Here is a 27,481-nt window from a genome sequence, read left to right on the forward strand (position 1 = left end):
CCGTGGGTGGCAGAGAAAGAGTACCAGGGGCCGGGAGTGGCGAGGGTGCAGACACATCCAGCCCTAGTACACTAGGTAAGGTCATTTGATTCCAAATAATTGGTTTATTGATCATTACAGAATATCTCTCTGCTGCTTCCTGCTCCTTTCCTTCTCGCTTCTGCTTTTCCCAACTATGATTCCCTTCTCCCCACCCCCTTCCCACTCTTAGTCCACAATAGAGACCCATATCAGAATCACATTTATCATCACTCACATGTTATGAAACTCTTTTTTTGTGGCAGCAGTACAGTGCAATACATAAAATGACTACAGCACTATGCAAAGGTCTTAGGCACCCTAACTACATATATGTGCCAAAGACTTGCACAGTACTGTATATACATTACAATGGTAGTGATGCCTGACCAGACTATCCATGTTAAAGATAGGATCTATCTTCAAACAATATATGCTGCACCATTTCTTGACAAGTGCACTCCCTACAAATGCTGTATCATGCATATTAATCCTGAACAAGGAATTATTCAACCTAGTATGTCCAATACAAACGACAGGAATTCTGCAGATGCTGGAAATTCAAGCAACACACATAAAAGTTGCTGGTGAACGCAGCAGGCCAGGCAGCATCTCTAGGAAGAGGTGCAGTCGACATTTCAGGCCGAGACCCTTCGTCAGGACTAACTGAAGGAAGAGTGAGTAAGGGATTTGAAAGTTGGAGGGGGAGGGGGAGATCCAAAATGATAGGAGAAGACAGGAGGGGGAGGGATGGAGCCAAGAGCTGGACAGGTGATAGGCAAAAGGGATATGAGAGGATCATGGGACAGGAGGTCCGGGAAGAAAGACGAGGGGGGGGACCCAGAGGATGGGCAAGGGGTATATTCAGAGGGACAGAGGAAGAAAAAGGAGAGTGAGAGGAAGAATGTGTGTATAAAAATAAGTAACAGATGGGGTACGAGGGGGAGGTGGGGCATTAACGGAAGTTAGAGAAGTTGATGTTCATGCCATCAGGTTGGAGGCTACCCAGACGGAATATAAGGTGTTGTTCCTCCAACCTGAGTGTGGCTTCATCTTTACAGTAGAGGAGGCCGTGGATAGACATGTCAGAATGGGAATGGGATGTGGAATTAAAATGTGTGGCCACTGGGAGATCCTGCTTTCTCTGGCGGACAGAGCGTAGGTGTTCAGCAAAGTGGTCTCCCAGTCCAATACATAAATGTCAAAGTATAACGCCTTCCCTCCTTTTATGCACATCTCCCAGCTGAGTTCCCACCATCCTCTGAATTTTATATAAATGCTATACCTTCTTTTCCTTATCCCAACTTCGTTGCCACAATGATTGAAGAGATCTTTTAATTATGGCTTTCACTTCCCAATTATGGGAAGGCACCACTACATTTACATCCTTAATTCTTAGTGATTGCTTGGCTAAAAGGTCTGTCACCTCGTTTTCTTCAACCCCAACATGGGCAGGAACACACAAAAAATGGACACATAAGCCTAAATTCTGCAGCCTCAACATATGTTGTCCAATAGAAGAATTGTTTGGCCTACAATTTGAAGTCTTCATCATGTGCCGTGTTGTTTGACATGGGTGATCATGGTCTTTGACCATGATTGCTCTTGGCAAATTTTTCTACAGGAGTGGTTTGCCATTGCCTTCTTCTGGGCAGTGTCTTTACATGATGGGTGACCTCAGCCAATACCAATACACTTCAGAGATTATCTGCCTGGCATCAGTGGTCACATAACCAGGACTTGTGATGTGCACCAGCTGCTCATACGACCATCCATCACCTGCTCCCATATCTTCACGTGACCCTGATCTGGGCGGGGGTGGCCTAAGCAGGTGCTATACCTTGCCTCAGTCAGTTCCATCATGGGCACCAGCCTCCATAGTATCCAGGACAACTTCATGGAGTAATGCCTCAAAAAACTGGCTTCCACCATTAAAGACCCCCATTATCCAGGATGTGTCCTCTTCTCATTGCTACCATCAGGAAGGAGATACAGAAGCTTGAAGGCACACACTCATGAACGACTACTTCCCCTCTGTCTTCAGATTGAACCCACGAACGTTACCTCACTACTTTTTATTTCTGTTTTTACACTACTTATTTAACTATTAATTTTTTTTCTATTATGTACTGCATTGTGCTGCTGCCATAAAGACACCAAATTTCATAACATATGCAGGGATATTAAACCTGATTTTTACTGTGACCTGCAAGCTAATGGAGGGAAGGAGAGTCAAAGTTCGAAGTAAATTAATTATCAAATTACATATATCTCACCATATCCAACCCATTGTCTTGTGGGCATTCTCAATAAATTGATAATAGAAAAAACACCTCCGGTTTAAATTCCATGTGGAATATTTTGGAGGATCAAGAACCAAAGCTAAAATAATAGCAACCATCTCAGATGTGCATACTGATTCGTTGGCTGATAATCTTTCCTTAACAGTCAGTCTGTCTGTATCTTGTTTAACGGCGGTTGGCATCCAGCTTAATGGTGCATTACCGCCAATTCCTTAATAGTCATCTGAAAGTTTGGAACTTAAACAGAAACACCTGTCATTGGATCTTTTGAACCATCCGTGTATGAAACCAGGCCGGGCCAGTGATAATAAACATATTTTCTGATATAAACGCTGCTTGTAATTGAGTAACCCGCTCCCATCGGCCCGAAGGCACCCTGTGCCGCCATGGGAAGAATCGGGCGCTATGCCAATGCGGGTCCCTTGAAGGGCGGCGAGACAACCGTCCCTCCCACCCCGAGCCTTGGCGGCCGATCGGCCCTTCTCGCCAATTCTCTCCCGCCTCCCATTAAACACCCCATGGAAACGCGTGTCCCCCTCTTCCGCGAACGGAGGCAGCCCCACACCCGCTCAAATATTCCCCAATCCCCCTGAAACCGCCTACTCGTCCGAAAACACTGTTTAAGGGTCTCTTTTAGAATATATATTTTTAAAAAATAAGACCCTTTAAACGGCACTTCCCACAATGCTCCGCGAGCCGGCCATTGCCTCCTGCGTTGAATCCTCGATTGTTTATCAAATTTTAAAAAACTTTTTAAAAAATCGGCTTCTCTCAGAATGTTAGCGGGTGGCGGTTGTGATTTTGACGGAAAACGTTCGCTCGGTGGTGTGGGGGGGGACATAAAGAGCGGGAGGGGCGCGCGAGACCAACCTCCCAGGAGGCGGCGCGGGGGCCGCCTATAAATAGGCCGCCCGGCGGGTGGCTGCGTCACAGAGAGGCCGCTGCCGACCAGTGTTGCGTGTGTGAGGTGCCCGGCCCGCTCCGCTTTCCGAGCAGCGTCGCCGACACCCGCACCCGCCTTTCAGCTGGTGTCCCGTGGAGGAACCTAAGGCCGGATGGTCAAGATCTCCCTCCAGCGCATTTTGAATAGTCACTGTTTTGCTAGAGAAAAAGAAGGAAACAAAATGCCCTCCGTGACGTGTAGTAGTAATACTTTTACCGAAAGGTAGGCGTTCGGGTTCACGCTGTCTTGAAAGATCTAGATGTTTGTCTTCGGTCGGTTTAAAAGTGTTTCTGCGCGTTAATTCCCCGTGTTGATTAAATACTGTGTTAAAAGGATAAAATCGACTGTCATTAATTATAATTGAAACCTCCCGAGTCCGGGAGGCTGTCATAAAATGGCGACTGCTCTTGAGTTGCATAGCTGGGGTAGGGGGAGTATTATTCCTCCATTCTTCCTTTGTCTTCTTCCAGCATTACATTTGCACCTTTCTCGCCTCGTCCTCCTGCCTCCACCCTCCAATTCCACGAATCATTCATAGAGGGGGTGAGCTTTAGAAAGCCCCTTGAGGCTGCATCTGCTGATGTGACGTGGTGTGTGGGTGTGCTAGACTGGGAATACAGTAGGAAATAACAGCAGCCAGCCTGCCTGCCCACTCACTGCTAGTGGGTGGGAATGCCAAATAGACCTTTCTGCCTGCACCATTCTCCCAGTCCTGTTCCAAAATGCACATTGGTCTCTACACAATCCTGGATGAGGTCACTTCCCAAATGTAGCATTTAAATGCTTAACGAAGGACCCTAACTGTTGGATTAATACCTTAATTGCATTTTGGAGAGCACACTGTTGTGATTGAAGAGGCGGAGGGATTTAAATTTTCAATAAGTATGTAATGAATTGACTTTGGTTGATTTATTCCCTGTGTTTGGCATAAATTCAGCTAAGTACTTAAACTTATTAAGTGTCACACCAATGCCAGATGTTAAAGTTGGTCTGTTTTAACTGGCCCATGATTAAACTAGTCTTGGGGTATCAAGGAAGTGAAAGGGGAAGTGGCAAAATCCTTGGATTGGTTTCAGTTTGAATTTGAATTGATATGGGATGTTGTCATCTTGGAATTTAGATGACTTAATTTGTGTCCATTTGATGTCAGGTATTAAGTAATTGTTACCTTTCCAGTTCCAGGCTGTCCTCCACTTCTTGTCGTAACCCTGGTCCGGGGCCTCTGTGGTGTTCCTGATGTCCCTCACCCACCCTTGAAGATCCCAGGTGGGCGAGGGAATGCTCAGAGGGATCACAATCTTGCAGCTAATGTATTGTATTCAGTAAGTATTGAACTTCATTGAGGCAACTTGCTAAATTTCGAAGGTAGCTGGTGCACTTTGTAAAATGATGGAAATCCTGTGGAGTATTCATTATTTTTAGTAATGATTGACCTTAATTTGACTTTTTGTAGCTAAGCAATGGGTAGAATGTTGACAAATACAGTTCAGTGCAGAAGAGAGTAAATGTACGCAATTCTTGAAAAATGAGTTTTTTTTAAAAGGTAATGTAGAGCAGGCCCTAGAGACCCAATGAGTCCCATTGCCCAGTGACCCACCAATTCAACTGTAGCCTAATCACAGGACAATTTACAATGACCAGTTAACCTTGGGTAGGTCTTGGAGTGTGGGAGGAACCTGGAGTACCTGGCAGAAATCTATGGGTTTACGGAGAGGACATACAAATTCCTTGGAGGATGTTGGAATTGAGCTCTGAACAGGCACAGGGCTGTAATAGCATTGTGCTTGCATATCAATCGTCGTTCCTTTGGGCAGCAACTTTGCTGTTTAGCATTTTTTCTGTTTTTACGAAGCTGAGTTGCTAGCTGAATGCTCAACTTGGCATGCATGGATGGAAAGTGTGCAAGAAGCCAACCGGATTCAGAACTGCAACCTCAGAAGTCCAGTGCAGACACTACAGACATGCTTTTGTGTATCAATAGGTTAAGGTCTTCGGGGGAAATAAAATACAATTGAAATTTTATCACTAATTTGGTGTCTGAGTGTACAGTAACATTCTCACTTGGCATTTAGCATGGTATTCAATGAAATGTGTGCCTGGAAATTGCATTATGAATACTTTGTGCTTCTCTAATTTCAGGACAACCGGCTGAGTGTAACAGAAGATTTGAGTGCAAGCAGCAGGACGAAAATTCTCCATTTCCAGTCCAAGCTTACTGATGCAAGAGTTGTTCACTGGAGAGCAATACTGAACAACAACAATCTGTACATTGAGCTCCCAGGTGGGGCATTGCCTGAAGGGAGCAAAGAAAGGTACGTTTTGGAACACATTTCATGAATTTGTTCATAAGGTACACGATGCTCAATGTTTTTGTAGTACAGTGGGTAGCAGCACAGCTAATGGAACTTCCTTTCTATAGTCTAACAGGGTTATTGTGATTGTTGAATTTGTCAATTATTGCTGTGACTTGGCATGGCCTGAGCAGCTGATAAACAAGTGTTCACTGTTTACTTTTTCCATAGATGCTGCATGACCAGAGTTCCTTTAGCATTTTGTATGTGTTGCTTTGGATTTTCAGCATCTGCAGATATTCTTGTTTGCAATGCTTTTGCAAGGTCTTTTTGTACAAGAAATCTAGCAATGTCTCCTAACTGTTTTATCTATTATACTTTCAGCTTTACCATCCTGCTTGAATTTGCAGAGGAACATCTTCATGTTGAACATGTCTTCATTTGCTTCAACAAGAACAGGGATGATCGAGGTAAAATTACAGTATATTCAGTGTTGTGTTGGTACTGCCCTATTGATATGACCTTTAAGAGATGGATTATTCTGATTTTGTGATAGGGGTGTTTATTTCAGTTTTAAGAGAACAGCAGTCAGATTGAATTCCTGATTAGTGAATATCAAAGCACTACAGTCCATGGGATTGTGAAATAAAAATAATATAAGTATTCAGCTGATGCAGCCACTTGTGGAGAGAGCTTTTTAGGTTGTCGGTTTGCACAAAAGAATCTTAAGACAATTTGTTCTACCCAAATATTTTGATGCAGCATTAAATTTAATGAGACTTGTTAAATATCTTAGTATCTTAGTACACATATCAATTACCAGTTTGGGAGTTTACAGTGCATAAAGTATTGAAGTGTGCTGTAACTTCCAAAAGTTTAGTTGATCTTGGGGGGGGGGGGGGTGTACACGTACAGGGCTTGTTTTAGTGGGAGAAACCACAGTGGTGATGAGGAAGTGCTCTTTGGTCTATTGGAGTAAATTGGTGCATTAAACACTGTGTAAAATGCATCTTTTTGTGATGGAACTTGCAGTTGGCTATTGCTGGCTTTTCAACAGTGAAGGCCTATCATATGATAAAATCTGCCTGATTGAACTTAAGGAGCTGAAGTTGACATCTAAGCTTCAGAATTTGAAATTCTATCTTAGAATTCAATACAATAGGTAGGTAGTCTGCCCCACTTACCAGTATCTTGAAGTGATAATTGAATTGAGGGTAGATGCCTTTAATTTTGGTGGATAAGATGAGCATTTGAGGTAGTTGGAGGGGGGAGAGAAGGGGGAGATTACAAAGATGAAGAAAAATGCATTTAACATGAGTGTTTATGGCTCTGAAGTGTACAAACTTAAAACACTTTGTAGATTTTAACTGAAGGTTCTAAATGAAAATGGGAATTTTCATTTGTTGATAGTGGTCCCACACTCTGATTCTTCAGTGCTAGTGTTCATATTTCAGTTCTGCTTCCATCAGGCTCTGGGGAATTTTTGTAAACTCAAAATAAATTCTACACAACTGTCTTTACTGTGGAGCTACATAAACTTTCCTGACTCTTAAAATTGGTAAAGTATATAACTGAAGAGGCAAGCTTTCATTAGATATAGTAGTAATTTGTTCTAAAACTTAGTATTACAGGTATTTAACACCATGAGGCATGGGTACAGAATTGGGTGTTAAGCTATAATTCAGACTACAGGTTTTGACCCAGTTAATTTGAAGACCCACTGGTAAGAGTCTGGAAATCTGAACAAAATGCTGAATCTGTCAGATGGCATCTGTAGAGAAAAGCAATTAATATATTTGTCTAAGACCCTTTATCAAAACAGGGAAAAGAACAAAGTATCTGGTTGTTTTTCCCCAGTTCTGAGGGGGTCTTTAATGAGAAACAGATACTACCTGATCTGAGAGCAACATTTTGTTTTGTTGCCAAACTTTTATCTTGCTTTTAGTCTAGCATACCAGAGCACAGATCAAAGCTTAATAATTGATGCATTGAGGAAACAAGCCTAACTAGTATACTGTTTAAAGTTGTTTTTTAAAATAAATAAATAATAAATAAATAGGCCAGCTCCATCCCCAGCATTGAGGACACCTTCAAAAGATGCTGCATCATCCAGCATTAAAGACCCTCATCACATTGAATGCCCTCTACTCCTTGTTTCCATCAAGGTTGTGCTGGAGCCTGAGGACATGCAGTCAGTGATTCCCCTTGTCATCAGATTTCTGAATAGACAATCAACCCATGAACATTTTTGTATATACACTTGTAATTTGTAGTTGTGTATTATGCTGTACTGCTGCCACAAAACATTTTGCATGTTAGTGGTAACAAACCTGATTCTGAATATTTTGAGTAGTTGATGCTTCAGTCTCCAGGCAGGCCTATGGCATTTGCTGTTGCAGAGCTACTATGACCAAGGAATTTTACTTTCATGAATTTAGTGCACACACATTCTAGATGTTTAACTATTAAGCTATTGAATGAAGCATTGTTTAATTTAGGCAATTAGAATTCATGTTTTGTCTTAATGTGTTGTAACAAATCCACTTGAGCATTCTTCTCATTGACAGATGTTTTCTTAAATTTCAGCTCCACTACTTCGCACATTTAGCTTTCTTGGCTTTGAGATTGTGAGGCCTGGGCATCCCCTTGTCCCAAAAAGACCAGATGCTTTCTTCATGATGTATACATTTGAAAGAGACTCATCTGATGAAGAATAAATGTGTGCTTTTTATCTTGGCGCTTTGATGTTCTGGGGTTTTATTTTCTTTCATCTGTGAAGGTGTGTTGGTGAAATTCTGTCCCATCTGGCATTACAGCCTTGGGAGAATCTTAAGGTTCAGTGGTTGGTTAGATAATTTCACTGTACTGTATCTTTATTTGCATGTTATGATTATAGCAAATAAATTGCTTGCCATGAGTTTAACTGCATACTTTCTTAGTTTTGAAGCTAATGTTGCAATAATAAAATTTATTTTACTGTTGAGTTGTTTATCTTGGACTGAATACAAATTCACTCATCTGTATTTGCCTTGGGTTCTTGAAGTAAATCACTGAAATAAGTTGGCATCCTTGGGTGGCAATTGTCCATGATGCTCCACAGCTCTACTTGACCTACTTCTATTCGTGAGCCTGTTCCTTTGATATTTCAGTGGGGTTCCTCCAATTTAAGGTTGTTTTACTTTCTAAGCAAACTGTCTTTAAACTAGACTGGTTTGAAAGCATAACATGGAAGTTAAAATTGATTGTATTGATTTAACATCCTAACCATACCAGATTTTTAAGTATAAATGTTAGCTTTAAGGTGTGTAGTTTGTGGGATTTTCAGTAACTGGAAAGGATCCCTCAGTTTCTGGCCATAATTCAATTTGTACTGTGCCTCAATATTTTAAAATTGTAACAGTAGGAATTTAATCTCAGTTTCACTTGTGTTCCACCATTATTTTTAGAAGGGTGTGTGCAGCAATGTACATACAATTAACATACCAGTGGCATTTGTTGTCCCCAGAAAATGAATTTGAATATACAAGTTGAAAATTCAATTTGCCCCATTCCGGTCTGACTAAAAAATACTACTCCAATGCTATGTTTCAATTTAAATGGGTTTCTGCATTGGTCATACACCGAAACAGTTTGACAGATATCCATGATAGCAGAGCAATTAGAATGTCAATCCTGCTGTCTTCTAATGAGTTTGTACATTCTTTCTCTGACCATGTGCATTTCCTCAAGCCTTGCTGATTAGTGGATTAATCAGTCACTAAATTGTCCTCTGAATAGGCTAGGGTTATATAAGTGGGTTGCTCAGCAGTGTGGCTGAAGTCTGGAAAATCTGTTCTGCACTGTAAATATCACCCTGTTCCTGGCAACTTCCATTGCTAATATGAATGTTGCTTGTTTTCACTGGATTAAAATCCTGAATTGCTGCCAGTGACATTCATGGAAAAATGGTGTGACTAAATGTCTGAAAAAATGGCTAATACACATGGTTGCTAACATTCAGATGTTATATACACAGGCATGCAATTAACAAGGAAAACACATTTTACAAGAAAACAAGATTCTATTGCATAAATGTACTTTGTACTGGTTGCTTCAATGGTTGAAGGGATGTAGCTGTCTTAATCTGGCAATGTGGGATGTGTGGCTTTAGGCACTCCTGCCTGGTATCTGTGAGAAGGTGGCATATCTGATGGAGAAGATCTTAAGATGTTGCCTGTTAATGCTATCAATGTATTCTTCAAAAAGAAACAATAGTTGATTGCTTATGTCAAAACAGCCCTTGTAACAAATTTGATGGCATTTCATAATGAAATGCCAAAAAATAAGCACAGGTAGGTTGGAGTACCTTGCTGCATAGGATCTGAATCTGGTTTATTATCACTCAAAATGAAATTTCTTGTGACAGCAGTGCAAGATCAAAAAGTTCTGTTACAAAACAAATAGTGCAGAAGAATAGTGATGCTGGGTTCATGGGCTGTTCAGAAATCTGATGGTAGAGGGGAAGAAGTTGTTCCTAAGCATTGACTATGGGGCTTAAGGTTCCTGATAATATTAAGGGGGCATGTCCTGGAAAGTGAGGATTCTTAATGATGGATACTATCATGAGAGATCCATCATGGTGATTCTTGACTGAAATTCCTGCAGTGCATTGACCCTGAATCTTAAATTCCATTGCATCTTTAAAACTTAATCTCCCTTGAATGGATTGCTAGCTGTCTCTGCTGTCTGATCTACTTCCAAAGATTTATCTGATGGGAGGCATTTTAAAAGTTCTAGTTAATTTCAGTTTGCTTTTCAACTGCACATGTGTATACCACTAAACAATACAGTGTTCCTCTGGACCAAATGCACAATAGTAACACAAAGTAATAGCACAAATTAAAGTAACAAATAATCTGGTATATTTACAATAAGTGTAAAAAGTAAACAGTATAATGCTGCTGGTGGGTCATAGTATGAGACCTGGGTGGTGGCAGGGATTTCAGTCTTGTGGCCTGAGAGGAAAAAGCTGTTTCCCATCCTACCTTCTGCCTGAGGGTGGCTAAGGGGTTAAACAGGTGGGGTTTGGGGGAGATGATTTTTGTGGCTGCTAAGGGACCTGTGCTGATAAATCTCTCTAATGGAAAAGAAACCATGATATCTTCAAAGCAGTCCTGGCAATTGTAGGAATTTAGTCTTGGAATGATGGCCCCTTGTTTTAAGAGAGGATTATGATTCTAAACACAGCTACCAGGGGAAACACTAACTCTGCAACTGCCCTGTAAGAATTATGTACATTTCAATACGATTGCTCTTAATTCTTCAGTGAAAACTAAGTTTGCTTGGTATTTGTGCAACAACCTGCTAACCCAAGAATCAGTCTGCTAAACCTTTGCATGCATTCCATTGCAAAAGTTTCTTAAGCTTTGCCAAGCTTGGCTGTTGTTGATACCTATTTCAAATTATAGATTCTGAATGTCCCTATAACTAAATATTTAGTTTTCTTCCAAATCTGGCTATCCTCTAGTTTTTGGACATAGTATTTAACTTCCGAGCTCTGGCTGAAGTTATTTGCTATATGTGCTAACCCCCCAAAATGCCCTAACAACCAGAGTCGGGTTTAATATTGGCATATATCGTGAAATTTGTGGTAGCAGTTCATTGCCATACATAATAAGAATTAATAAACTACAGTAAATCTATAAAAATAAATTAGTGCAAAAATGAAAAAATAGTGAGGTAGTGTTCATTGTCCATTAAGAAGTCTGATGGTGAGGTTGAAGCTTTTCATGAAACATTGAGTATGTGCCTTCAGGCTCCTGTACCACCTTCTTAATGTTAGCAATGAGAAGAGGGTATGTCCTGGTGATGGGGATCCTTAATTATGGATGCCGCCTTTTTGAGGCATCACATTTTGAAGATGTCCTAGATGCTGGGGAGGCTATTACCCATGATAGAACTGGCTGAGTTTACATCTTTCTTCAGCTTTTTCCCATCCTGTGCAGTGGCTCCTCCATACAAGACCAGCTAGAATGTTCTCTCCGGTACATGTGTAAACATTTGCATGTGTTTTTGGTGACACACCAAGTCCTCTCAAACACCTAATGAAATATACCTACTGGCAAGCCTTCTTTGTAATTGCATCAACATGTTGGGGCCTGGACAGATCATCAGAGATCTGCTTGACACTCAGGAACTTGAAAGTGCTCACCCTTTCCACTGCTGATCCTTCAGTGAAGTTTCCTAATGTCCACAATCAATTCTTTGGTCTTACTGACGTTGAGCGCAAGTTTGTTGTTGTGGCATCACTCGACCAGTTGATATATCTCGCTCCTGTATGCCTCTTCATTACCATCTGAAATTCTGCCAACAATAGATGTGACATTGTCATATTTATAGATGGCATTTGAGCTGTGCCTGGCCACACAGATGTGGATGTAGATAGTAGAACAGTGGGCTAAGTACACACCCTTGAGGTGTGCCGGTGTTGATTATCCGCAAAGAGTAGATGTTAATTCTGATCTGGTGAGGAAGTCAAGGATCCAATTGCAGAGCAAGGTACAGAGGCCCAGGTTTTGGAACTTGTTGATTAGAACTGAATGTATGATTGTGTTGAACGCAACCAACAAATAGCAGCCTGACATAGGCATTACTATTGTTAGGTGATCCAAGGCTGATGGGGAGCCAGTGAGATTGTATCTACTGTAGATCTATTGTGGTGATAGAACTGCAATAGGTCTAGGTCCTTGCTTAGGCAGTTGTTGATCCTAGCCATGACCAACTCTCAAAACACTTCATCACAGTTGATGTGAGTACCACTGGGTGATAGTTGTTGAGACAGTTCACCCTGCTCTTCTTGGGCATTATCACCCTTTTGAAACAGGTAGGAACCTCCGACTGCAGCAGTGAGAGATTGAAGGTGTCCTCGAACAGCCCTGCCAGATGGTTGGCACAGATTTACAGAACCCACCAGGTGCACAGTCAGGAGCTGACACCTTCCGAGTGTGCATCCTCTTGAAAGTTGTTCTGATGTTGGCCTCTGAGACAGAGATCTCAAGGTCACCAAATGTTACAGGGATTCAGACAGGTGTGGTTTTATTCTCCTTTTCAAAGCCTGCATAGAAAGCTTTCTGATCTGGGAGGGAAGCATCACAGCCATTCATGATGTTGGGTTTCACTTTAGGAAGTAATGGCCTGCAAATCCTGCCAGAGGTCCACTCTAACTGCAATAGGAATTGTTCTTTCACTTTTAAAAAGCCTTCCTTAGGTTATCGCTGGACTTCTTGTATAGTTCTAGATCACTAGTCATGAATACCATTGATACAGTCCTCAGCAGACTATGAATCTCTTGGTTCATCCATGGCTTTTGGTTTGGGTATGTCCAGTATGTTTTTGAAGCACACATTCATCCACACGTCTTGATGAAGTCAGTGACAACTGTAACCCATTCATTCAGATTCAGGGATGAATCCCTGATTATTGTCCAGACCACTGACTCAAAGCAGTGTTATAAGCACTTCTCCTCCTCCCTTGATCATAGCTTCTTGGTCCTCACCATGGTGCTGCAGTCTTTCGTCGCTGGGAGTAGAAGTACAGCCAGGTGATCAGACTATCCAAAGTGCAAGCATGGGATGGCACAGTAATCGTTCTTGATGGTGATGTAACAGTGCTCAAGTGTAGTTGTTCAGAGACTTCTTCAAGCTGGCCTGGACGAAATCCCCCACAACGAAAGGGAAGGCATTAGGGTTTTGTGCCTGCTGATTATGGAGCTTAAATCCTCCATTGCCTTCCTGATATTGGCCCTGAGTTGGAATGTGCCCTGCTACCTCTCTCAAGGTGATGTCTGAAAAGAGGATGCTGTCCAAGTTGCATGCCATCTTGGTCAATGTCTCCCATCCACTACATAATGTACTGGGTGGGCACAGGAGTACATTCAGCCAGAGACTCATTCCACCGAGATGCAGCACAGAGCGTCATAGGAAGTCATCCCGCCTGTGGCCATCAAACTTTACAGCTCCTCCCTTGGAGGGTCAGACACCCTCGGCCAATAGGCTGGTCCTGGACTTATTTCATAATTTACTGGCATAATTTACATATTACTATTTAACTATTTATAGTTCTATTACTATTTATTATTTATGGAGCAACTGTAATGAAAACCAATTTCCCCTGGGATTAATAAAATATGACTACTACTACTATGAGGTGATGGTGGAGAACTCCCTCAGCAGATAAAACAGATGCCACTTGACTGCTAGATGTTCCAGATTGGGTGAGCTTGACTGAGACAGAACTGTCACGTATGTGCACCATGAAGAGTCAGTCATAAAGCATACTCAACCTCCTCTACCTTACTTAATATATAACAGTTAACATATGGATAATCATAAAAGACATACCATAAGACACAGGAGCAGAATTAGGCCATTCAGCCCATCGAGTCAACTCTGCTAACAACCTCCACTTTGAATATACCCAGTGACTTGGCTGTCTGTGGCAATGAATTTTACAGATTCACTACCCTCTGGCTAAAGAAATTCCTCCTCATCTCTGTTCTAAATGGACGTTCCTCTTTGCTGAAGCTGTATGCCATCTGGTCCTAGTCTCCCCGATTAAAGGGAACATCCTCTGCATGAAAACTCCATCGATTCTATGTAAGAATTTAATTTGTTGAAAGGGTTTTGAGATTTTATACCAATAACTCTTCTTCCCAATAGTGGAATTAGCTTTCTGCACATCGGAATGTAAACATACTGAGTGAAAGCTTTCCTTATTTTCTGGGCTGTCTACATCTGGGAAAATTTCCAGTGAAGTACCAGGATCTAGAAATACAGAATCATGGCTCATGTTTATTATGAGCATGATTGGAGTGAGGTAGAAAATCCAGTGGAAAAGCACGATTGGTACTTCCTAGCAAACATAACTCAGCTTTGAGTTGTGTAGTTCCACGTTCATTATTGATAATACCACATTTACACTCAGTGGCCACTTTATTAGGTGTTTCATGTACACAATAAAGTGGCCACTGTGTGTATGTTTGTGGTCTGCGATGTGCTGAACTGTGTGCACAACTCTCTGCAGTTTCTTGCAGTCGTGAGCAGAGCAGTTGCCGGACGAAGCCGTTATGCATTCAGACCAGATGCTGTCGATGGTGTATTGATCAAATTGGTAAGAATCAAGCAGGACATGTTGAAATTCTATAGCCCTCTGATGAGGTAGAGCATTGGTGAACTCTCTAGACCCTACCTGCTGTGTATTTACTATTTCAGTAATATTTGAGTAATCTTGTACATTTATTGTTTTATTAAGCATTCTTGTTTCTTTAAATAATTCATTGTTTGTATAAATACACGAAATGCACGCTACCATGTGATACATGCGCATCTCGCTTAAAGAAAACTCAAAGTTAGACTCACGTCTTGGACTCCCGTGACTTCCACTGAATTATTTTAATGTTTTGAAGTTACAAAATGTAACACTGGCATCTACGTGTTCAGACCAGGACATCACCCCTAGGAACTTGGACCTCCAACCCCCTCGACCTCAGCACCGTCGATGTAGACAGGAGCAAGTTCACCACCACCTCTCCCCCTGTCAAAGTCAACGACTTGCTCTTGTTTTGCTGACGCTGGGAAAAAGATTATTGTTAGGACATCATGTCACTAACTTCTCTGTCTCCTTCCTCCACTACAAATCTTCAAGTTTGCTGACATCTGTGAATAACTAATTCCTGTGAATAACTGTTAACCAATTTCCCCCGGGATCAATAAAGTATGACTATGACTATGACTATAACTAACTATTGACTAAGGAATGTACGGTATATTTTCAGGAGTACTTCTCAGAGGTACAGAGGCATAGAAAAATACAACAGTGAAACAGGCCCCTTGCCCCATCTTGTCCATTTAAGCTGCCTACTCCCATCAACCTGCACCGGGACCATAGCCTTCCATACCCCTACCATCCATATCCAAACTTCTCTTAAACGTTGAAAGTGGTGCATTTACCCTACCTATACCAGACATCCCATCTCTCCCGGAAGTTCCGGGAGTCTCCCGCATATTGATAGCGGCTCCCTGATGCCCGGAAATTATATACAATATCCTGGAAATCGATTTTTTTGAGAGGGAGAGCGAGAGCGAGAGCAATCATCCTGATTGGTCTCTCTTTGTGCTAAGTAGACCTTTCAGTTTTCTCTGTAGGCCGGCTTTACAGTCGACCTCAAAAATAATGACAGTGTTGCTCTCTGCACTGTTTGCAACAGAGACTTTTCTATTGCCCATAGTGGGTTAAAATGTAAAAGACATGTTGAGGTGAGTTTAACAGGTGTCATTCGTTCCTTAGCATAGCTAACGTTATTTAAACTAGCTGGCTAACTGCTAAGGAGCTACTCTATTGATGTCCTATGTGACGAGGCCAAACTCCCTGTAGACTTGCTTAAAGTTGTAATAGAATAAACATGATAATATAATATAAGTACATATTTTAATGTCACATTTTCTGCATATACCCAACTTGGTTTACAGATTAGACAAAATCACTAAATAAAGTATTACATACACCCTTGGGGGATATGGGGTTGCGGGAGACGGGGGTGCTACCTTCCTGAAATGAGTTTTTGCATGGTGGGATGTCTGCTATACCTCTCATAATTTTGTATATCTCTAGCAAACCTCCCCTCATGTTAATACAGTATGCCCACTGAACTTCAAGTCCTAGAATAGAACAGTGTTTTAAACATGATACAGCCACAAGGTCAAAGACCCCACAATCGGTGCACAAGGGCAGTGTTTTTCGCCAGCACAAGAGATTCTGTAGATGCTGGAATTCCAGGCCATCACAGGAAAGAACTGGAGGAACTCAGAGTTGTTCACAATGAGGAGGGTCACAATCTGAAGCATGAGGAGTGGTGGGGGAATCCAGTGAAGTTCTCTTATTGTTTACGGCTGAAAAGCAGTTTCTTTATAAGTGGCTAAACTTCAGAACAAGTAGGCCACCACTGATACCTGGAATCCTTGTCATGTATCTTTGCTCCAGCTATGTCATCATCATTATGTGCTGTGTTGTATAACGTGGGTGGTCACGGGCTTGCAATTTTTGTCATTTTCTTCTGGGCAGTGCCTTTACAAGACGGGCGAGGCCAGCCACTATCAATAATCTTCAGAGATTGTCTGCCTGGTGTCAGTGGTTGCATAACCAGGACTTCTGATGCCATCCACCACCTGCTCCCATGGCTTCACATGATCCCAGTTGGGGGAAGTGGGGAGCCTAAGCAGGTGCTACACCTTGCCCAAGGGTGATTTGCAGGCTGGCAGAGGGAAGGAGGGCCTTACACCTCCTTGTTGTTGAGTGTCGTCGACTTATAGCAATCCTGTGGATGGAGTAGGATAGTAGATTGCCAGGCCTTTCTTCCCTGCAGATACTGCTGCTGCCCAGGTTGGGACCCGGCCAGATTCGAACTCGGGACCATCCGCCTCGAAGCCCAGTGCTGATGCCACTACACCAATGGCCGACCCTATGCCCCCTCTAGTAGAGACATATCTCCACCCTGCCACCTGGCCCACCTATGTAGCTTCTTAAAATCATGTTGACTTGATTGTTCAGTTGCTTGTAAACTGAGCCAATAAAGCCACTTGTTTAATAAGTACAGATTTCCCTGTGGAGAGGGATATTATTTATTTCAGCATTGTGTTTTGCACAGACAGCGTGAGCCAAAGGGTCTGTTTTGTGCTGTATGTTCTGTTTCTAACCTGGATCTGGGCCGTACCCTCCAGATATCCAGACCTTTCTCTCGTTTTTTTTTGCACTACCTTACTTTCCCTTTTCTATTTTCTATTTATGATTTATAATTTAAATTCTTAATATTTACTATCGATTTGTAATCCAGGGAGCGCGAAGCGCAGAATCAAATATCGCTGTGATGATTGTACGCTCTAGTATCAATTGTTTGGCGACAATAAAGTACAGTGATTAACTCTGCTGCTGCAAAACAACTGATCTCATGACTATTGTCAGGGATGGTAGACCTGATTTTGATTCTGATTCTGAACAGCGGAGAAAGTGTGAAAGCATACGATAGGTTACAGATCTGCACTTTCTCTGTGGCCTTTACGCTTTATTTGGCATTCTGTTATTGTTTTACCTTGTTCTGCCTCAACGCACCGTGTAATGATTTGATCTGAGAACAGACGAGCTTTTCGCTTTACCTCGGTACATTTGTCAATTATAAACCAACTGCAATTCCATTGACAGTTGTGGGTGGAGACACAGCAGATAGAATCTAATCCGGGCAGTGTGAGGGACTGCACTTTGGGAGGTCAAATGCAAGGGTATACAGTAACGGTAGGACTCCTAGCAGCATTAATGTTCAGAGGGATCTTGGGTTTAAGTCCATACCTTGCTGAAAGCTCCATAAAGAAGGTACATGGCCTGCTTGCCTCCACTGCTAAGTTCATAGAATATAGAACATACTAGAATGTAGAACATTACAGTACAGGATCAGCCGGCTGGTGGCGTAGTGGCATTAGCACCAGAGTTTGGAGTGAAGGCTCCCGAGTTCGAATCCAGCCGGCTCCCCTCCCTTGCACGCTTTCGTTTCCGCCTCCACCACTGCCGCCGGCAGCCCATTCCACACACTCACCACTCTCTGTGTAAAAAATTTACCCCTGACATCTCCTCTGTACCTACTTTCAAGCACCTTAAAACTATGACCTCTTGTGCTAGCCATTTCAGCCCTGGGAAAAAGCCTCTGACTATCCACACGATTGATGCCCCTCATTATCTTGTGCACCTCTATCAGGTCACCTCTCATCCTCTGTCGCTCCAAGAAGAAAAGGCTGAGTTCACTCAACCTATTGTCATAAGGCATGCTCCCCAATCCAGGCAACATCCTTGTAAATCTCCTCTGCACCCTTTCTACGGTTTTCACGTCCTTCCTATAGTGAGGTGACCAGAACTGAGCACAGTACTCCAAGCAGGGTCTGACCAGGATCCTATATAGCTGCAACATTATCTCTCAGCTCCTAAACTCAATCCCATGATTGATGAAGGCCAATGCACCGTATGCCTTCTTAACCACAGCAGCAGCTTTGAGTGTCCTGTGGACTCGGACCCCAAGATCCCTCTGAACCTCCACACTGCCAAGAGTCTTGCCATTAATGCTATATTTTGCCATCATATTTGACCTACGGACGGAAGATTGGTTTGTGTGATGTGCTGTGCCGTGTTCACGATCTTCTGCAGATTCTTTCGGTCTTGGACACTTCCACTTCCACTTTCCCAGATTGAGCTCCATCTGGCACTTCTCAGCCCATCTCAGCATCCCGTCTGGTCCCGTTGTAACCATCTACACTATCCACAGCACCACCATTTGTTGTGTCATCTGCAACCTTACTAACACACCCTTCCACTTCCTCACCTAATTCACTTGTAAAAATTGCAAAGAGCATGGGTTTGAGAACAAATCCTGTAGAACGCCTCTGGTTATGCCCCTCCAGGCAGAACTTGCTCCATCTACTGCCACCCTCTGCCCTCTGTGTACAAGGCAATCCTGAACCCTCACAACTGAGTTTCCCTGGGCTTCCCTGCCTCCAGACTTTCTGAGTGAGCCTATCAGGGGGAACCTTGTCAAACACCTTCCTGAAATCATATTCAATACGTCCACCACTAACTCCAAAATATAAAACTAAATAAAGCATGGAGCCGGGAATATGTGTCTTAGTTTCATTTTTACTTTAAGCAAGGTGCATGCATGTATTACGCGATGGTGTAATGACGTACGACATTCACGTACTTTACATAAAACCGGTAATGAAATATCTAAACAAGAAGGAATGCTTAACCAAACAATATGTTTATAATGTTACCCAAGTATCACTGAAATATTAAGTCCACAACACTGCCTTCATCAGTTTGTTTTGTCACGCTCTTGAAGGGCATTCTGAATGGCTGCATCACCATCTGGCATGTGGTGGGGGCAGGGGTGGGTCTACTGAACAAGATCAAAATAAGCTGCAGAGAGTACAAATAGCAATGTACTATTTCCGCATAACGACATATTTCACGATATTTTCCGGCGATATTAAATCTGATTCTGATTCCCCAAGTGTCAGAAAAGGCCTTCCTTTTGAGCACCAGAATTATTCCCAGACTGAGCTGTGTAGGAAATTAACAGTGTTTACCAGACCGCAATGCTGTTCATACTGCTTTGTTAGCCTGCGTGTTCCCCTGATGCTTGCAACAGAACGGTACAGTAAAATCCACTGATGAGATGTGGATGCCACCAACACTGTAACCACATGGATTTTCCCTGGGTCCTCCCACATCCTAAAGACATCCAGCAGCTTTGTAGGTTAGATGCACACTGGAAATCGTGCCGAGAGCGTAGGTGAGTGTACAACATCCTCATGCATTCTACTTAGCCTGCATCTGGAGTATTGCAGTTTTGGTCACCCTGCTATAGGAAGGACGTCGAGGCATTGCAGAAGGGCTGCAGAATAATTTCACCAGGATGCTGCCTGGATTAGAGGGCATGTGCTATAAGGAGAGATTGGACAAATTTGGATTGTTTTCTCTGGAGTGGCAAAGGCTGAGGAGGGATCTGATAGAGGTTTATAAGATAATAAGAGACATAGACAGAGTGCACAGACAATAACCTTTTGCCAGGGTTGGAATGTCTAACACCAGAAGATATGCATTTAAGGCGAAAGGGGGTGATTTCAAAGGAGAGATGTGAACCTCTGATCCCAGCTTTAATCTCTGCCGTGTCTTCATTATTCTCTCTGGCCTTTCCCTCTTGGAGGTGGAACATTCAATCCTTAGCAAGGGACTTACCTCTGTTCCCTTCACCCGCAACTCAGTGAGTTCCATGATCTGCCACAACCCGAGCTCTTCTTCCCTCACCTCCATCTGTAAGCCTACTTCTTTGGCAAGCATTTCCCATCCCGCACTGATGACCTCTTCTCCCGTCTCCAACCTTCTCTTCTTGCACAGCCACTCTGAATCTTTGCCTGCTCTGGATCTTTTCATTGTTTATTTCGATGAGACATCAACCAGCTCAACTTCAGCACTCTTCTCCCCTCCTCAAATCTTACCGCTCTCTGCTCTCTCCACACAAATCCCAACCTTACCATGAAATCTGCAGACAAAGGGGGTGCTGTTATAGTGTGACAGACTGACCTCTCAGACACCTCCTCTTAACCCTTTGAAAAGGACTCCACTCAGGGCCATCAGAAAACTGTCTCTGACACCATCATTAACCTGCAATGCTGGAAACCTATCATCCACTGTCACCAAACTCAAAGTTCCCTTACCCCGCACAGCTCAAGATTTACAAATCTCACTGACTGGGTAGGTCCATTGTCTCTGCCTGCTTCTGCCCCACTAAATTCATGTGTGTATTTCTCAACTCCACTCTATCCCTTCCAAGATCCTTGGTTCATCTGCGACATTTCATGTGCTCTCAATTTCCTCAACAACTTTCAATTCCCTAGGCCTGAGCACCTCATTTTCACCATGGATGTCCAGTCCCTATACACTTCTATCCACTATGAAGAAGGCCTCAAAGCTCCTTGTATCTTTCTCAATAAAAGACCCAACCAGTTCCCCTCCACCACCCTCCTCTTCTGTCTGGCAGAACTGGCCCTTGCCCTCAACAATTTCTCCTTCAGCTCCTCACACATTCTCCAGACTCGAGGGGCAGCCATGGGCATCCACATGGGCCCCAGTTAAAACTGCCTTTTTGTTAGCTCCATAGAACAGTCCATGTTCCAAGCCTTCCCTGGTTATGCTCCCAACTTTACTGGCATTACACTGACGACAGCATTGGTGCTGCTTCATGTTCCCATGCTGAACTTGTCAATTTCATCAACTTTGCCTCCAGCTTCTACCCTGCCCTTAAATTTATTTGGTCAGTTTCTGACACCTCTCTACCTTTTCTTGATCTCCCTGTCTCCATCTCAGGAGACAAGCTGTCGACTGACATCTTTTATAAACTTACAAGCTTATATAGCTATCTTGACGATGCCTCTTCCCACCATGTCTCCTGTAAAAATGCTATTCCCTTTTCTTAATTCCTTCATTTCCACTGCATCTGTACCCAAGGTGAGGCTTTTCTTTTCAGGACATCAGAGGTGTCCTCCTTCTTCAAAGAAAGGAATTTCCCTCTCTCTACCATTGGTGTTGTCCTCACCCGCATCTCTTTCTTTCCTCGGACATCATTCCATCTTCCCTCCTTAGCAGGTATGGAGTTCCTCTTATCCTCACCTATCACCTGTGAGCCTTCCCGTCCAACACATTATTCTGAGCACGACACTACTACAACTTGACAAGCTGGAGTTCGGAGTTCAATTCCGGTGTCAACGGTAAGGAGTCTGTATGCCTCTCCGTGGAACGTGTTGGTTTCCTCTGGGGCCTCCGGTTTCCTCCCACAGTCCCAAGACTTACCAAGTAGGTTAATTGGCCTTTGTAAATTGTCTTGTGATCCCATGATTAGATTAGGGGTAAATGGGGGTTGCAGGTTGGTGCAGTTCGAAGGGCCAGAAGGGCCTATACTGCACTGTTTCCCTAAATAAATGAATACATTCTCTGTAAGTTCTGCCACCTTCAAAGGGATCCTACACAGCTTTTCATCCTCCACCACACTTCGCTTTCCACAAGAATCATTCCTTCCGTGAATCCCTTCTTCATTCGTTCCTCCCCACTAATCTCCCTCCTGACACTTATCCCTGCAAGCAACAAAGATGCTACGCCTGCCCATCCACAACGTTCCGTCTAATTGTTTTTACAATAGTACGGACTAGCCATTGCTCTGAGCAGGAAACGGCCTGCTTGATCCTTTAATAAAACATCATTTGAAAGAAAATCCCAGCTGCGCGGCAACGAAGGCTATGTGTGTGGGAGCATTTCAGTTACTGTGCGGCTGCACACCCTAGAGGGAACAATGCCCATTCACCTCCTCCCTTACCTTCATTCAGGACCTCAAATAGTCCTTCCGGGTGAAGCAACACTTCACCTGAGAATCTGTTGGGGTCGTCTACAGAATCCGGCGCTCCCGGTGCAGCCTCCTCTACAGTGGTGAAACCCAACATAAACTTGGGGACTGCTTTGTTGATCACCTCTGCTCCATTCGCCGAAGTGGAATTTCCGTGTGGCTAACCATTTTGATTCTGATTCCCCTTCCTATGCCAACATGTTGGTCTATGGTTTCCTCTTGTGCCAAGATGAGGCCACTCTCAGGTTGCTGGAACAACATCTTATATTCTGCCTAGGTAGCCTTCAACCTGATGGCATGAACATTGATTTCTCCAAATTCCAGTAATATTCCCTCCTCTCCCTTCCCTCTTCTTCTATTCCCCACTCTAGTCTCTTACCTCTTCTCCCCACCTGCCTATCATCTTTCCCTGGTACTCCTCCTTCTTCCATTTCTCCTACGGTCCACTCTCCTCCCCTATCAGATTCCTTCCTCTCCAGCCCTTGATCTTTCCCACCCACCTGGCTTCACCTGTTATCTTTTAGCTATCCCTCTTCCCCTCCTCTCACCTTCTTATCCTGGTGTCTTTCCCCTTTCTTTCCAGGCCTGAAGAATGGACTTGGCCCGAAATATTGACTGTTTATTCATTTCCATAGATGCTGCCTGACCTGCTGTGTTCCTTCAACATCTTGTGTGTGTGTTGCTCTGGATTTCCAGTATCTCCAGAATCTCTTTGTGTGTTAAGGATGTGAAGGGCATAGAGTGGTGGGTGCCTGGGGGATGGTGGAGGTAGGTATATTAGGAATTTTTAAGAGATGTTTAGAGAGGAAAGTGCAGGAATATGGCATTGTGTAGGCATTAGGATTTAGTTTAGTTGGTCACTTGACTACAAATTTATTTGGTTTGGCACAGCATTGAGAGATGAAGGGCCTTTTACTGTGCTGTACAGTTTAATGTTCTACAATGTAGGATCAGACGAAATAGACAGTTGAAGTTTGGCACAGACTTGATGGGCTGAATGGCCTGTTTCTGTGATGTAGCTCTCTATGACTCTGTTAGTTCTCCATTTCTATTTCCCCCAGAATTAAGTAGTTGAACTGAATTGAAGGGAAGGAGCTGTTCAGAAAACGTTGAGTGCGTGTGTTTTTAGGCTCCTATACCTCCTTGATGGTCTTTAATGATGGATGCTGCCTTTTGAGGATGTCCTCGATGCTGTGGAGGCTAGTGCCCATGATGGAGCTGGCTGAGTTTACAATCCATAGCAGCTTTTTCTGATCCTGTGCCTCGGTGCCTCCACATCAGTGATGCAACCAGAGTTCTCTCCATGTTACATCCGTAGAAATTTGCCAGTCTTTGTTGACATGCCAAACCTCCTCAAACTGCTAATGAAATACAGTCACTGGCATACCTTCTTCGTAATTGCATCAGTATGTTGAGCCCAGGATAGATCATTAATTACTTGATGATCTTTTTGCAATGCCTACCTTCTGCAAGTGGAAATTATTCCCCAATCAAAGCAGATCTGACTCCCTCCCACTGAGGTTACCAATAAAGTGTAATGGCTGGAAGATGTGCAGGGACATTTTGAAATCATAAGCACGGTGTATAATAGGCTAGTCTGTGGAAGCTGTGGCAAGGCAAGTGTTAACATAATGTTCAGGCAAGGAGGGCATAGCTTCTCTTTGCACAGCAGATTCCTGGATCCCTTCCAGCTTACTGGACACACGATAAGTATCCAATGAAAGGGTGCAATGCACAGACCAGCTAAAGGACAATTCAAAATATCATCAGCTGTCAGCTTGTAGATTACATTGACTTTTAACCCTGGTAACGTGAATGATAATTGATCTTGCAAGTAAGGAATTCAAACACACACAGTTTACCAAATGGTCAATATCCGTAACTGCGAGTGGATTCTGCATAAAAACGGCATTTCTCCATTCAGACCAGAACAGTGTAGTGACAGGGCTGGGCTGTTCTCCCTGTGCACAAGTAGATAAAGTGTGATCAAGGAATGAGGGTCAGTTTTGAGAGACCAGTTAATCGGCGATGATAAATCATTCCTTCTTTCCCCTCCCATGGGGATAATACTTAATGAAATAAAGCTCAGCTCGGATGCAAAGTAAATAGGAGCCTCCTGCCTAGAATTTCAGAAACCCTCTAAACAGGAACAGCTCAAGTAAATCTGGTGGGATTAATTGAAATCTGTTGTTGGAGATTGTGAATTGGCGAACACAACACCGGTAATCAGGAATCACAGGGCACCTTGAAAACCACACAAGGCACTTCAGAGAGGTGGCGCTGGGCCAAAGAAGCAGTTACCATGGCAACTGATCAAATGTAGTCAAGCTGTGGCTTTATAAGGCACTGGTCAGACTGCACTCGGAGTATTGTGAGCTGTTTTGGTTTCCTTATCTAAGAAAAGATGTGCTGACATTGGAGAGGGTCCAGAGGAGATTCGTGAGGATGATCCTCGGAATGAAAAGGTTAATGTACGAGGAGTATTTGATGGCTCTTGGTCATTGAAAATTGTCCTGCGATTAGGGTAGGGTTAAATCAGGGAATTACTGGGCGGTGCAGCTCAAAGAGCTGGTAGGGCCTACTCTGTGCTGTATCTCAATAAACAAATAAAGAGTTTGACACAATATTGTGTGCCGAAGGGCCTGGTCCTGTGCTGTATGGTACAGTCCTACATTCCGTGTCCTACTGCTGATAGAATTATTTAAATATGTGGCCATGGTTATTATCCAGATTGGCACGTGACAATTAAAATTACAGAGTCTGATTTGATTTGATTGGGTTATTAAACTCTGTCAGTTTGCGATATCAGTAAGAAACGGTAGGAAGCGATAGACGAGATTCTGCAGATGTTGGAAACCTAGAACAAGACACACAATGCTGGAGGAACCCAGCAGGTCAGGCAGCACTGGCGGAGAGGAATAAACAGTTGATGTTTCAGGATGAGATTCTTCGTCAGGAATCAAAAGGAAGGGCTAAGATGCTAGCATAAGGTGTGGGGAGGGGAGAGAGGACAAGCTGGAAGGTGATAGGTGAAGCCCGCTGCATGGGGTAAAGTAAGAAGCTGGGAGGTGATAGGTGGAAAAGGTAAAGAGCTGAAGAAGAAGAAATCTGATAGGAGAGGACCTTAGGAGAAAGGGAAGGAGGAGAGACACCGGGGGGAAGGTGAGGAGAAGAGAAAGTAGGAAGAAACAGTGGTGATTGTAAACCCCACTTAATACAAGGGATGGGGAGTCGGACCCATTAGCCCCTGGTAAAGGCCTGAACAGTTTTTGGAGCTTCTAGAAAAATTGAATTTAATTTTAGGATTTAAAGCAACAACATCCACTGGAATGCGATGCACTCTCCTGCTTAACCAGTTAACTTACCTGGTACATCTCTGGAATGCGGCAGGAAACCGGAGCACTGGGAAAAACCCACGCATTCCGCAGAGAGGATGTACCGAGATTACACACAGAACCGTGTTGAATTTGAACTCTGAACTTTGGATTGCCCTGAGATGTAATAACATCACTCTAATGGCTACCACTGCAGAATACGCTTTTGTTCTGGGATTTGGTAATGTAACGCAGCACATCACACAAACCAATCTTCCGTCCGTGGACTCACTTTACACCGCACGCTGTCGGAGCAGTGCTGCCAGGATAATCAAGGACACGACCCACCCAGCCAACACACTTTTCGTCCCCCTTCCCTCCGGAAGAAGGCTCAGGAGCTTGAAGACTTGTACGGCCAGATTTGGGGACAGCTTCTTTCCAACTGTGATAAGACTGCTGAACGGATCCTGACCCGGATCTGGGGCGTACCCTCCAAATATCCGGACCTGCCTCTCGGTTTTTTTGCACTACCTTACTTCCCATTTTTCTATTTTCTATTTATGATTTATAATTTAAATTTTTAATATTTACTAATTTTAACGATTTTTAATATTTAATATTTGTAATCCAGGGAGTGTGAAGTGCAGAATTGAATATCGCTGTGATGATTGTATGTTCTAGTACCAATTGTTTGGCAACAATAAAGTATAAAGTGTAAGTGTTGTAATTCTCTCATTCCTCACCTAAACCATTATTATTCACGTGGCCTCTTAGGCTGAGTGTTACCAGGGTAACGGGCTGCACAAGGCAAGACAGCATAGTTTGATCTTAAACACAAGAGATTCTGCAGACGCTGGAAATCAGAGCGACACACATAAAATGCTGGAGGAACTCAGCTGGTCAGGCCGCATCTATGGACATGAATAAACAGTCGACGTTTCAGGGTGAGACCCTTCTTCAGGACTGGAAAAGAAGGGGGAAGATGCCAGAATAAAAAGGTGGGGGTTGGGGAAGGAGGACTAGCTAGAAGGTGATAGGTGAAGCCAGGTGGGTGGGGAAGGTCAAGGGCTGGAGAAGAAGGAAGCTGATAGAAGAGGAGAGTAGACCACGGGAGAAATGGAAGGAGGAGGGGCACCAGAGGGAGGTGTGGAGAAGAGAAGAGGTAAGAGGGGAACCAGAATGGGGATTAGAAGAAGAGAGAAGGGCAAGGGTATTGATTTATTATTGTCACACGTAGCAAGATGTAGTAAAAAGCTTTTGTTTGCATTTCATTAAGGCACATCATTCCGTACATTGAGTTAACAAAAAGAAAAGCGGAGTGAAGAAACACAAATTGCTGGAGGAACTCAGCAGGCTTATGGAAGGGAATAATGAGTCATTGTTTTAGGCCGAAACCCTTCATAAGGCTTTGCAGAACTTTCATAGATCAACTTCATAGAGTTTGAGCTATTCTTTTGCCGATTTAAGTACACACGGCTGATAGTGATCACTTTCTGAGACATATTTTCCCCCTAGAGGGCTCTGAACTTAGCACGTGCTAGTGCAGCTTGCTTGTTTGTTGACATGATGGTTCAGGGTCACACAAGATGGTCAGATTAATTCACTAAACCGCGGACTCCCAACCTTTTTTATGCAATGGACCT

The 27,481-nt window shown here is 43.3% G+C and overlaps 1 protein-coding gene and 1 long non-coding RNA gene across 4 annotated transcripts in view; both read left to right on the forward strand.

Moving 5' to 3' along the window:
• The first annotated feature begins 3,237 nt into the window (after nt 1–3,237).
• On the forward strand, nt 3,238–8,536 carry oaz1a (ornithine decarboxylase antizyme 1a). Its single transcript, XM_063032210.1, is given in 6 exon segments — nt 3,238–3,486; nt 4,441–4,498; nt 4,500–4,586; nt 5,404–5,576; nt 5,940–6,025; nt 8,142–8,536. Coding segments are annotated over 6 exon segments (645 nt in total). The 5' UTR covers nt 3,238–3,376; the 3' UTR covers nt 8,273–8,536.
• Nucleotides 8,537–26,661: 18,125 nt separating this feature from the next.
• LOC134337272 (uncharacterized) overlaps nt 26,662–27,481 on the forward strand; it is a 43,553-nt gene continuing 42,733 nt past the window's right edge. Inside the window, exon 1 of one of the 3 annotated variants that reach the window (XR_010015956.1) lies at nt 26,662–26,782. This is a non-coding gene — a long non-coding RNA (uncharacterized LOC134337272). Of the gene's footprint in view, nt 26,783–26,923; nt 27,001–27,481 lie in introns of those variants that run through there. The other 2 variants (XR_010015957.1, XR_010015955.1) reach the window with 2 other exon arrangements.

Source organism: Mobula hypostoma, chromosome 24, assembly GCF_963921235.1.
Source record: "Mobula hypostoma chromosome 24, sMobHyp1.1, whole genome shotgun sequence".
Lineage (NCBI taxonomy): Eukaryota > Metazoa > Chordata > Chondrichthyes > Myliobatiformes > Myliobatidae > Mobula > Mobula hypostoma.